The 13669-nt window shown below is 39.0% G+C and overlaps 1 protein-coding gene across 1 annotated transcript in view; it reads right to left on the bottom strand.

The window, feature by feature from the left end:
• Window positions 1-12944, bottom strand: part of NOX4 (NADPH oxidase 4) — a 182246-nt gene extending 169302 nt beyond the window's left edge. Inside the window, exons 1-3 of the mRNA XM_027579697.1 lie at window positions 12858-12944; window positions 12291-12433; window positions 11543-11638 (exon numbers count right to left, since the gene is read on the bottom strand). Coding sequence (XP_027435498.1) covers window positions 11543-11638; window positions 12291-12347 — 153 coding nt within the window. The 5' untranslated portion in view covers window positions 12348-12433; window positions 12858-12944. The remainder of the gene's footprint in view (window positions 1-11542; window positions 11639-12290; window positions 12434-12857) is intronic.
• Window positions 12945-13669: the final 725 nt, after the last annotated feature.

Below are 13669 nucleotides of genomic sequence, written 5' to 3'. Positions count from 1 at the left end.
TCTGATATCCTTGGGATGTGTCTGAAGACCTTTAACAATTTCCAAATTCATGAAAACCATTAAATCATGCAATTTAAACCAAGTTCCCCATAGAACTTGTATTTGATTCATTTATAAAATGAAGTCATTGTCAAATTCAAGTTTTCAATTTCTAAATATGTAAACATTCTATTGATCATACAAAGTCCATCTTCTCCTAAATCTACTTTTTCTTTAGTCCCACTGCCAAAGCACTAAAGAAACTAATTTTCACATGACTTTTTACCACACTGTTTGATTACTATCACATCACAAAGTTGCATTAAAATGTGGATACTAAGAAGTGAGACCCACTCCCCACCCTAAGTCATCTGCTTTTATACTAAGGTCTGTCTTAGTTCATGCCTTAGCACAATTATTAATTACAACATGTCACAGACCTTCAAGATCCCATTTCAAGAGTCAATACTGTAAATGTAATGCCTACTGGATATTAAAGGGCATCTGCCACTTTTCCCTCATTCCTTTCCCTGTGACTCCTCCCTGGAGGAGCTCTGTCATGGAGCCCATGGCTGGAGCCTTAAAAGCTGGGAGGAATGACAGGACGCAGCAACAGTAAATGGTAACCATTTTTCACATCCATGATGTTTTTCAATTCTTCAAAGTACTTTCCTATCCTTTACATCATCTAATCCTCAACACAACACTATGAGATAAGTAGAACAGTTTTGTCATGTTTCAGTTAGGTGAATTGTCATCTGTGGCTATGAAGGAGAGAAGAGGGAAGGAAAGAGGAAATTTGGCTTTTGGGGGAACACCTGTTATATAATGGGCTTTATTCTCAGTATTTTATTCCAGGAGCAATTTATTTATAATTTCTGTTACTTTCCCCTTGTGTAATAAAACCTACCTTGTGGACTAGTTAAGACTCTGACACAGAATGTATAAAGAACATAACTCAAGACGCCTGGGTGGCTCAGTCAGTTAAGTGTCTGCCTTCGGCTCAAAGTCACGATCCCAGGGTCCTGGGCTCCTTGCTCAGCAGGGAGCCTGCTTCTCCCTCTCTCTCTGCCCCTCCCCCCTGCTCGTGTGTGTGTACTCGCTCTCTCTCTTGCACACAGCCTCTCTCTCTCTCTCTCTCTCAAATAAAATCTTAAAAAAAAAAGAACGTAATACAATGTCTGCCCATGAGAACATTTCAATGAATGTTGGCTCTTGATATTATTATTTCTTTTAATTTTCTTTTTCTTATTTTATTATGTTATGTTAATCACCATACATTACATCATTAGGTTTTGATGTAGTGTTCCATGATTCATTGTTTGCATATAACACCCAGTGCTCCATTCAATACGTGCCCTTTTTAAATTTTCTTTTAAGGTTCACAATACCCAGGTGAGATAGGTATTATTTCCCTTGTTTACCTGTTGAAGACTCCAAGTTTTAATGAAAATTAACTTTTTGAATGAAATAAATTCTACTTCAAGATGAAATTCCACACAGCCATCTAACCAAGGTGCTACAAATTTTGTGTCAATTACAAATAGCAACAGATATTTGCTTTGTCCAGAAGGATCAAAGAGGGAGCCGGAGGTCAACCAAAGGAAAGGATAGGTCTCCCTGTCCTAATGCCATCTGCTAAATGCTCGGCAAGTTCCCTTCATCTTTACATAGTTCTGAATTCCTTTTATTATTTTTATTGATAAACATAAATAATTTATAATATTACTATTCAGTGTTATTAATGCTATTAATGCTAAATAATACTATTTAATTACAGTAATAACTATCATTTACTGAGGACCTACACACCAAGTGCTAAGCATTTCACCCACATGTTCTCATGTAATCTTCACAGCTAAACGAAGGGAAAGACTTCAACCCAACTTCACAGATGAGTTAAACTTATACTCAGAGAAAAAATTTACCACAATCATAAAGGGAGATAAATGCCTGAGCTAGGATTCAAACTCATATCCATATAGCTCCAAGGTCCATGATCTTTGTTTGATTGTTGTTTGATTGTTTATTTGATTTTCTTCCCCAGAATGACCTAGGCACTTTTAAAATCAATTTTAGGGGGCGCCTGGGTGCTCAGTTGGTTAAGCGACTGCCTTCAGCTCAGGTTATGATCCTGGAGTCCCGGGATCAAGTCCCACATCGGGCTCCCTGCTCAGCAGGGGGTCTGCTTCTCCCTCTGACCCTCTTCCCTCTCATGCTCTCTGTCTCTCATTCTCTCTCTCAAATAAATAAATAAAATCTTTAAAAAAAATGTTTAGGATCACCACATTGCTTAGCATGATGAACTAGAAAACTTGACTAGGATTTAAAAACTGAGTTGATAAAGAAGACATTTAACTCCACTAAGTTCATCTATCAAATGAGCTAAATGAACTAGATCAACCTGTAAGGTCCCTATAACATTCAGCAATTCTACAGGCTCCTCTCCCTCAGGCTGGGTGTTCCCCAGAGAAAGCAGAAAGCATATGACCTCCAGCATTGTGAGGAAACACATTTCTGTTGGTTAGACCGCCTAGTCTGTGGTACTTTGTTATGGAAGCCTGAGCAAACTAATGCAGGAGGCGCCAGTTAGGATGAGGTGTTCATATCTGCCTCAGGTCTAAGAATAAGCCATAAACAATATTCTTACCTTCATTTCTGATCAAGTACTTTTCGATAAAAAAACATACAAACATGCATATAGACAGTCTGATGCAGAGCCAGTGGGAGGACACACAAGAACCACAGGCAAGTGTAGAAAATTCCAGCTTCTAACCCCATCTGTCTCAGAACCTCCCTGGTAGAGCACAGTGATTGAGAACATGGTCTTCAGTATGAGACAAATGTGGGTTCAAATAGGGCTTCTCCAGGTGTTAGCTGTGTGACTTGGGGAAAGTTACCTAACCACTGAGAATCTCAGTTTCTCAATCCCCTAAAAAGTGATACTTGCTATTTTCCAGGCTTGTTACTTACAGGGATAATTTAAGTATAAGGAGTAAGTGAGATTATAAAAACAAAGAGCAAAGAACTAATTATATCTGGCACATAGTATGTGATTAGTAAATGGTAAGTTGTTATCAGATTGAACTATATGAAATGGCTGATACTTGATTATTTTTATCAAAATGGCAATTCCATGTAGTTTGGCCTAATATAATGGAACACAGAGGCAGAAGAGCATAATGGTCAATAATACAAGTTCTAGAACCAGGATATTTGGGCTGGAGTCCTGCCTCTGTCACTCACTAACAAGTTACAAATATCCCTAATTCAAATGACATATCAGATAAAGGGCTAGTATCCAAAATCTATAAAGAACTTATCAAACTCAACACCCAAAGAACAAATAATCCAATCAGGAAATGGGCAGAAGACGTGAACAGACATTTTTGCAAAGAAGATGTCCAAATGGCCAACAGACACATGAAAAAGTGCTCAACATCGCTCGGCATCAGGGAAATCCAAATCAAAACCTCAATGAGATACCACCTCACACCCGTCAGAATGGCTAAAATTAACAAGTCAGGAAATGACAGATGTTGGCAGGGATGTGGAGAAAGGGAAACCCTCCTACACTGTTGGTGGGAATGCAAGCTGGTGCAACCACTCTGGAAAACAGTATGGAGGTTCCTCAAACAGTTGAAAATAGAGCTAACATATGATCCAGCAATTGCACTACTGGGTATTTACCCCAAAGATACAAATGTAGGGACCCGAAGGCGTATATGCACCCCGATGTTTATAGCAGCAATGTCCACAATAGCCAAACTGTGGAAAGAGCCAAGATGTCCATCGACACATGAATGGATAAAGAACAGGTGGTATATATACACAATGGAATATAATGCAGCCATCAAAAGGAATGAAATTTTGCCATTTGCAACAACCTGGATGGAACTGGAGGGTGTTATGCTGAGTGAAATAAGTCAATCAGAAAGACATGTATCATATGACCTCACTGTTATGAGGAATTCTTAATCTCAGGAAACAAACTGAGGGTTGCTGGAGTCGTGGGGGGTGGGAGGGATGGGGTGGCTGGGTGATAGACATTGGGGAGGGTATGTGCAATGGTGAGCGCTGTGAATTGTGCAAGACTGTTGAATCACAGATCTGTACCTCTAAAACAAATAATGCAGTATATGTTAAGAAGAAAAAAAGGAGATAGCAGGAGGGGAAGAATGAAGGGGGGAAATCGGAGGGGAGGACGAACCATGAGAGATGATGGACTCTGAAAAACAAACTGAGGGTTCTAAAGGGGAGGGGGTGGGGGGATGGGTTCGCCTGGTGATGGGTATTAAAGAGGGCACGTTCTGCGTGGAGCACTGGGTGTTATGCCCAAACAATGAATCATGGAACACTACATCACAAACTAATGATGTAATATATGGTGATTAACATAACAATAAAAAATTAAAAAAAAAAAGAACATCCCTAATTCAGTTGCTCGGCTGACAAATTAAAAATATCTACTCCAGCAGCACCTGGGTGGCTCAGTCTGTTAAGCATCTGCCTTCGGCTCGGGTCATGATCTCAGGGTCCTGGGATTGAGCCCCAAGTCAAGTTGGGCTCCCTGCTCCGCAGGGAGTCTGCTTCTCCCTCTGCCCCTTTCCCCCCATTGCTCATGTTCTCTCTCTCAAATAAATAAATAAAAATCTTTAAAAAAAATCTACTCCACAGGATGGATGGAAAGGTTAAATAAATTAATCCACACAAAGCTCTTAGACTAACACCTGCTACCTAGACAGTCCTCAATGAATGTAACCTACTATTGATGTTATTAATATGATTAATAACAAAATGAAGGAAGTAGATTTGAAATTCTCTGAAATTAATTCCACCTTCTAATTCTATTCTGGTCTGGCTGGCATTGATAAAAGAGAAATATACAGTGGGCTTTCAGCTGTACACCATAAGGAGGTTAAACACTGAGTGCTATAAGTCCAACAAATATTAAGGAATCAGAAATAATTTAAATAAAACTAAGTCTCATAATTCTTTAATAATTTGAGACAAATCTAAAACAACTATAATGCTGAAAATTATGTTATCTTAGGGGTAAATCAATAATGTTTCTTAACTTCTTAAATTGCTAAACATCTTTAAATATCATTTCACATAAGATGGAAAGCTAGTGGTCTCTACAGTGTGGGGTTTAATTTGTTTATGCATAAGTGCATAGAGTTGTTCATCATAACAGACTGACTGTTGGACTGAGGATCAATGGACCAGAATAGTAATTAAGCCACTCATTCAGTGGGTGATGGTGAGCAAATCACTTCAACTTCATTTTTCTGTTTAGGAAAATGAGGAAGAAGTCTAAGTAAAGATGCCAAAGCTTACTTCCAAGTCTAAAATTCTGAGTCTCTATCTACTGTAAATGGATTAAGAATATAACGATTGCATCAAAGTAATGTAAGTCATTTCACCTGGCAATAAACAGGAAGTATTTTCAAATAGCAGAATGTTAAGAATAAAACAACAACAACAAAAAAAAACTCCCATTCAGTTAAAAATATCCCCTGAATTGAAACCACAACACATGCCTGGGCAAATCTAAGGGGTAATTTTTACATTTTATGCAATAAATGAAAAGAATTAATGATCAAGCCTTTTCTGAAACCAACAGATGGTATATATTCCTTCTCAGCAGAAGTAAAGCTGCCTGGGCCAGCTATGAAACCAATAGGGACTTAAAATTCTAGGTTCATTTGTACAGACACTCTAATCTCTGACCTTAACAAATTCACATGACATCAGATTTCTGTCTCTGAAAATTGTTAATTATGATATAACTTCTAGGACTTTTGAGAGGGTAAATTAGTTAATGTTTCTTAATCACTTAAAGGATAATGATTAACCAAAAAAAGATCATCACTATGAGACTAGAAAAAATCTCCACGCTCACAGCTTTCTTCCAATTAACATAGGTATCTCAATAAAAGTTTTTACAAAGAAAAAAAAGATCTTTGTGACCATGCAGTAGATCTAAAATAATAATTGTGAGGGGGCGTCTGGCTGGCTCAGTCGGTAAAACATGAGACTCTTGATCTTAGGTTTGTAAATTTGAGGCCCATGTTGGGTGTAGAGATTACTTAAAAATAAAACCTTTCAAAAAATAAAATAATAATTGTGAGACAAAACAAAAAAATTTAAATTTCTCATCACAACACCATGAGAATATCTAGGTTGAAACTGAACGGTCCATATACAAATGTTAGTTTCAGGGGAAAAGATAATAAAACCAAGACATATTGAACCTGGTACCATAAAACACATTCTCTACTCAAAGTAAGATATTCTTATCAATTAAATTATATCTGTTAATTACTAAAATGTCAGAAATACAATTCAAAAATAGATGAACTTCAATATGAGGGCTTCTATGGATAATATTTTGAGTTAAATTGCTCCAACATTCCAAAAAATCTAAGAAACTAAGTTTCTCAGGGTCAGTGACAACACATTGGGACTTTCTAGTAAAGTGCAAGCAACTACATTTTCCATTCCTTGAAAACAAATAAATCAAAAAAAGATTTTACCTTAAAAAATCAAAGTACTGTTTTATTTAAAAGCTTGTTATGGGAAGGTGGAGGAGGTTATTGCTTATTGGTTGCTTATTGGTTAGTTTATGTGTGCGTGTGTTTGTTTTGGCTTCCCTCAAAAGACTTTTTTTTTTCTTTTTAGCTTAATTTTAAGATTCCAAAACTCACAGCATGTCATAATTAAACATCTCCTAGGAAGTGCACAGTCTGATTAGCACATTAACTCAGGCATAAACCAGCCGTGACCAGGCTGCCTCCAGGTCTGGGTCAGACCAGTCTGGGAAAGAACAGTCCTGATGAAAACTCCTACCAAGACACGTTAACCTCAAAATTATTTTATCTTCCATCAGTTAAGATCTTCTTTTCTCTGTTAATTCTTATGCAGTTTTTTTAATAGTTAATTCTGGCCTGAGAACAATCAACTAGCATCCTATAAATATAAATAAATATAGATAAAAAATGGATCCACTAATTCTGAGAATGAAATAATTTTACCTTCATTCTCAATGGTTCCCACCACCAAAAAGCTCAGATGATTAGGGAGACGTCAGAGATATTTTTATGATTACACACCAATAGCTAGAGCCCGTAACTTCCCAAACGATATCAACTGTTTTGGAAAGGGAGAGCAGGAGGACTACCCATATCCTGATGTCTTTTTATCGGGCAGGTTGGTGGCCAGCTGCTTGCTGTAAAAACAAAATGATAAGTGCAAGTCACCATGGAAGTAGGAATATCTTCCCCCACAGTCTACACTTACACTGTCCAAAACAGTAGCCACTAATTGCACACAGCTATTAAGCATTTGAAATGTGCCTAGGCCCACCAACAAACTCAATTTTTAGGTTTATTAATTTTTTTAAACTTAAACTTAAAGCTGATAGTCCTTTGTGTTGTTAGAAAAATTTTAAATATGTTTGGAACAGCTTGGGTATGTGAATTCACTTTTTTATTTGTAAAAATTTTATGAAATCTAAACACAAGTCAAGTATTTCTGATGAAAATTCTGATGTGCACAAGTATAAAATGCATACCATATATTTCAAAGAATAGGCAACAGCCTAGAATACATCATTGATATTTTCTAAAATATTGACTACATGTTGAATACTTCAATCCAATACAATACTTTAGATAGACTATTTTAAATAAAATATATTATTACATTTAATGCCACTAGCGTTTCACTTTTTTAATGTGCTACAAAAATTTTGAATTGCATGACTCATATTACATTTCTGTTGGGCAGCACTGATGATGAGTAATAGTAACCAGTGGCCTTAACTATCAGTGATGGGCCAGTGAAGTGTTCTGAAAATCTGTGTAGCATGAGGAAAGGCAAAAAGGCCAGACAGAACTGTAATCACATCCTAGCTCTGATGCTGAACAAGTCATCTGCTTCCTCCGCCCACCTTTTCCCATGTATAAAATGGGAAGAATGGTTTCCTAGCTTAAACCAAATGTTTGTAGTGTCTGGTATATGGCAGGAATAAACAGCTGAACACCTAGTTGGTTTTCAGTAGAAAACATATTTCAAACTACTAAGAATTAACTGCTTGTCAATATCTATGCCTTCTTGTAAATGGACTATATTCTGTAGACCCTTCCTTCCCCTCATACTCCTGCAACTTTGTTACTACCTTACTTTTAAAAGATGAATAACAGCAACCTTTATACTCCATGTTATTATCAAAATAATCAACTGGAGGGACTCCTTCCATTTGTGTTTTAAAGCGGTAGTAAATTCATTTCCAGGAATACCACCATTTTTATGAATCTAAAATTCACCTTCAAAAGAGACTTATGGGAGCACCTGCGTGGCACAGTCAGTTAAGCATCTGACTCTTGATTTTGGCTCAGGTTGTGATCACAGGGTCATGAGATCCAGCCCTGCCTGGGGCTCTGGGCTGAACGCAGAGTGCTCTCCCTGTCCTACCCCTCCCTTTCATGCTCTCTCTCCCTCTCTCTAAAATAAATAAATCTTTAAAAAGAGAGAGACTTGTAATATCAGAATATTTATTATGTCCTTTTCAGGCTTTCTAAAATTCATCACAGTGGGACCTTGTTCTTGTGAGTGTTTGGTAGGCTCTAAGATGCTCTAAGGCATTAATAATAATGAAGTATCAGTATTAAACATGTAAAAGATGGGAGCCAGCAATATTTATTTTAAAATTAATTATATCCCATTGTTATACTCTATTTTCTTTGCGACTTGAAAAATGTCTGCAAATTCTTACACTATGAGGTAATACCATAATCATCAAAAGATTAGGAACGATAAGCCTAGGACAAATAAAATTAAGTCCTCCTTCATAAAGCAAATAGTAAAACCACAGAGTTCTTGTTTCACTAAAAAGTAGAGTAAGATAGACTGAAAATATTCCAAAATGGTTTAGATAAATTAATGCCTAGAAAATCACCATATAGGTAACTACTGAAAAGTAAGAAGTTTGGAAGTCATCCTTCATTTCTCAGCAGGATGCCAAGGAGAAAAACCATTCCTCCCCACAGTGACTTTTCATACAGTGTTGACTTCTGACAGGATGGCCTAAGGGTCAACTCACTATGGTCATTCTTAGGTTTCTATAAAAACTAATTTACGATGACCTCTCTCTTCTTCTATCTGTTTCTTGCTCTTTTCACTCATAGTTTTCCATTTAGCCCTTTTGTCATTTTTTTTCCTTCATTCATCTGATGAATATTTATTGAGCCTATGTGCCAGCTGGTCTGCCGGCCTCATCATTGAACCTCACCAGCCTGTCATATTATTCAAACAAAAGCACTAGAGTGAGATGGCGAAAGGCAAAACATACTTAATTTGTTTTAATTAGTTGGGTAATATGTGTGTATATGTATACTCTTCATCATCTCTGACTTGTCACCAAAATAAATTTGAAGTTGTCACACAGCATCCAAGCTCATAAAAATTAACTTGCTGGTTTCCAACATAATTAATTTTTAAGTAAGTTATCATTTTAGCTTATACTATACCATAGAGCTGAAATCCAAAGTTCATTTGTGGCTTCAAGTTACCTATTATTAGATCATATATTAATACAAATATCTCTTTATCAAAATTTGCCATTTTTGACAGCAAAACTTGCCATCATAACTCTTTTGAATTTTCTCCAAGTTATTCATATAGTTACATAATAGGTCAGATACTTCCTACTGAAAAATCTCGTGTTCATAATTCACACCTAAGGGGGACTTTCTAGGGGAAAAAAATTAAAAAGATAGGTCAGAGACCTTCATATGTTTATTAGAGAAAATTTTTCTTAACTTGTTTATTCAATTATAAGTATATACTTTTCGATTTTCCACAAGATTGTAAGAAACCTGAGGGCAGGCTCAAGGGCTTACTTTCTATGTGCCCATTTGAAAAAAAGTATGGGTTTCATGACAGTTTGATAGATAGTTAAATGGAAAGTTGGTTAGATGAAAAAGAAAAAGAAATGTTCAGATTTAAGAGTTACCAATAAAATGAGGAGCACTTGGGTGGCTCAGTCGGTTGAGCACCCAACTCCTGATTTTGGCTCAGGTCATGATCACAGCATTTGTGGGATTGAGCTGGACATCAGGCTTGCACTCAGTGCAGAGTCTGCTTGAGATTCTCTCCCTCCCACTCTGCCTCTGTGCCTCCCCAGTGTGTTCTCTCTCTCTCTCTCTAAAATAATAAATAAATTATTTATTTATTTTAATTAGAAGTTAGCAATAAAATGAGTTTCATCTTTGAGACTATTTTTCTTAACCCATTAGTTAAAAATACAGGTGTTGGGTGATGATGATGTGTCAATGTAGGTTCATCAATCATAACTTATGTATCATACTGGTAGGGGATGTTGATAATGGGGGAGACTATGCATGTGTGGGGGTAGGGAAGCATGGGGGAAATCTCTACACCTTACTCTCAATTTTACTGTGAAACTTAAATAGCTCTAAAAAAATAAGTTCTTTAAAAAATAGGTGTTAAACTTTAAAAATATCAATTGTGTGACCAATAGATAATGAAAAATAGTACTTTATTGTATAAAATAAAACAGTTAATTAATTCAATCACAATTTATTGCAGTCTTAGCATGTGCCAAGCACTACTCTCCTCGGAGCTGAGGTTTAAAGATAAATAAGATCTGTAAATGTAAAGTAATAAATGGAAAGTTGGTTCCACAAAATTCATGTGAACTAATCACAATTTTAAATAATTATTAAACCATGCAAAAGAAAACAACGCATCTACTTAGGATGTGTTCACTTCCCCAATGAAAAGGAATGACAAAATCTTTTTCAGATGCCCTAAAATTTTTCAAGACACTTTATACTTTTTGCTGGTTGCTCAGAAAATGCTACCTCCTAATACAAAGTAAGATGTCTTCAGTGCCTCTCTCTTTTGTTAAGGAGTCAAGTAGGAAGGGAATGGAAAGAATGAGATCAGAAATGTCATGGAATAGAGAAAAGGAAAAATATCAACATGAGATAAATCGGAGCAAAGTTCTGCACAATATCATTCTCGTATTAGGCCAGAACACTGGAACCATAATCAACCTAGGGTAAAAAGCTAAGAAATGTCTAGAAATGAATAACTGCCTTAGACACATACTTTGTGAGAACTGGTAGTAAAAGGAAACAGTGCAGAAATCCCCTGGATAAGCTTAGGGGCAGGCTGAAGTCTTGATTAGTGAAAACTAAAAGCCTGTCATTGGTTGGTCCTGCTGGTGAAGCAGATCCTTCAAGGCACTTGGCAGCAGACAAGAGGTAGCAACTTCTCTCAGGCACTACTAGCCTGGTCTGGCAGCTTCATTCCTTTCACTTTAGCACATAGTATCTTTGGTTCTTAAAAGAGTCAGTCATTTTAACCTACATGAGTGTAAATGATACATCAAGGAAACTTGACCACCTTAGAAAATGACAAATCTTTCTGAAGTGAACCACCAGGGTTTAATAAATGGAAGAACTGACCAAGCCTGGTAGCAATGCCTGCCTACCTTAAACCCATTCTACCAGGTTACCCAAGTCCCACTTACCCCTAACATCTGGTGGAGGTAGTGATACTCTGGCCCTTGGTTATACAGCAGGAAGGCTTTCCAGAAAAGCAAAACATTCAGGGAGAGCCAGATAAACTAAATCATACAGAGAGAGAAAACAAAAATTAAAAATAAACATTACCTGATGAATGGAAACCTCAAGTACATTCATGGGCACAATACTTTCTGTGGAAGCTGGATTAGTAATTGCAGAAAGCATTTTCAATTAACCAGCAAGCTGAAAACCACTCAGAGCAAAACAAGTCTGACCTCACTCAGTTCCTGCACCTGAGATTAAGCATTTGGTTTGCAAAGACGTCTCCTAAATGATCGGCAGACATCCCCTGCAGTACAAATGAGCCTAAGAAATTAGTGACATCACCACGTCCCGAGTATTGCATGTTGTTAAAATGCAACACCAAACAAAAGCAATCTGGGAAAAGAGCAAAGGGGGGAAGATGTTTAAAAGGTTAAGAAAAAGTTGTGTTCACTACAAGTGATCTCTTCTCCCTCCCTCCATATCCGCTCTCCCATCAGTGTGCAGCAAAGTTCCCATGCATTTGGAGCGGGGGTGGGATGGGGGAATCGTTATTATCTCCAGGCATGAACAGCGGAAAGTTTTGTTAGTTGAGAATGTTTGAATTAGAGGCAAAACGTCTCCAGCTCCCCACCCGCGCACGCTCAGAGAATGAATCAAAGTCGCTGCACGAGAGACAAAACGCAGGGAGAGCCTTGCCCGCCATCCTACCAGGCAGAGGTGTTTAACCCCTTCGTTGGCCAGCCAGTTCCTCCAGGACACAGCCATGCCGCCGGCCCTGCCGCGCTGCGCTCTCCGCCGGCCGGCTCGAGAAGGAGCGGCGGCGACCGGGGCAGCGGTTACAGTTGTGCGGCCTGCGAGGGGGAAGGGGGGGGCGGGTGGGGACGGAGGGTCAAAGACTGAGTGGAAGCCCGGACGCCGGCGCCGAGCCAGCCCGGGCGGGGTCTGCGTCCCCGAGCCGGGTCTTCCGGGCGCCGCGGCTGCGGCCCACGCTGGGTCTGCTGCGCCTTCGGCGGCCCCGGCCTGGCGCTCGGAGGGCGCGCTCCCCGGCCCCGTCGCCCGGTTGCGCGAGTCTGCCCCGCCGCGCCCGCCCCTTTGTCTGCGGGCGAGCCTGTTGTTGCGGCTGCTGTCGTTCAGGATGTCCCGGCTGGGAACCGGGAGGCGTTCCCCGCAGCCTCAGCCCGGCCGGCGCGGCTCGCAGAGACCGACAAAGATGTGGAGAATGATACCCATGCCCTAGTGGGGAACCCCGCCGCACCCTCGTACACTCGCACACACCTAGTTCTTTGGCACGGGTCGTTTTCCCCCAAAAAAGTTCAACTCAAAGAGCCTCCGTAAGGAAATTTGAGCCGGAAATAGCCTTTTGTGTACGAGCGTCCGCCTTCTCCCGCCCATCCTCAGCAACTCATCCCACCCCCAACAAGCGCCTCCTCACACCCCCTTACCTAAAGCTTCCCTCTACCTCCCTCTTCTCAGTCCCTCACCCCCACGCCAACCCACATTCATGCAAAGCTTTGAAGAAAATTCTGAATAAAAAGAGGCCAGCGGTATAATGGTTAAAGCTGACGTGATTCTCAGGGGGTTTTAGGGAAGCTCAGATTCACTGTTCCGAAAAGTGCGTTTTATTACCGAGTATCAGAATCTGTTTAGTAATAGGAATCCCCTCAAACTTGTACTAGAGGCCTGGCGAAGGGTGAGAAGAAAATGGGACTGACACAGTCTACCTATCCCACACCGCAAATTATCAGTATTAGGAAAGAGGGGGGGGAAATCATTCATATAGAAGAATGTCTGATGCAAAGTAAGTGTTCAACAAAAGTTTATGAAATCAGGAATTTTCAAAACTTTAAACAACGAACAAGTGGCAGAAAAGGTAAACCACTAGTAGCCTAATCTCATGGCTTTCAAGCTTTTTTTTTAAACAAAATCCACTTTACAACACATGTCATAATATGTAATTAAAACTAAAATATAAGATCTTCTCTTACTACAGCAATTAATTTCATGGACTGATTAATGACAGCAATCTTACATTCGAAACGAATTAATCCATATCAAGTGTGGGTTTCATTTCATGCAGTTCACTTTCT

Source organism: Zalophus californianus, chromosome 11 (assembly GCF_009762305.2).
Source record: "Zalophus californianus isolate mZalCal1 chromosome 11, mZalCal1.pri.v2, whole genome shotgun sequence".
NCBI classification, from domain to species: Eukaryota; Metazoa; Chordata; class Mammalia; order Carnivora; family Otariidae; genus Zalophus; species Zalophus californianus.
This window is presented reverse-complemented; position numbering and strand designations above follow the sequence as displayed.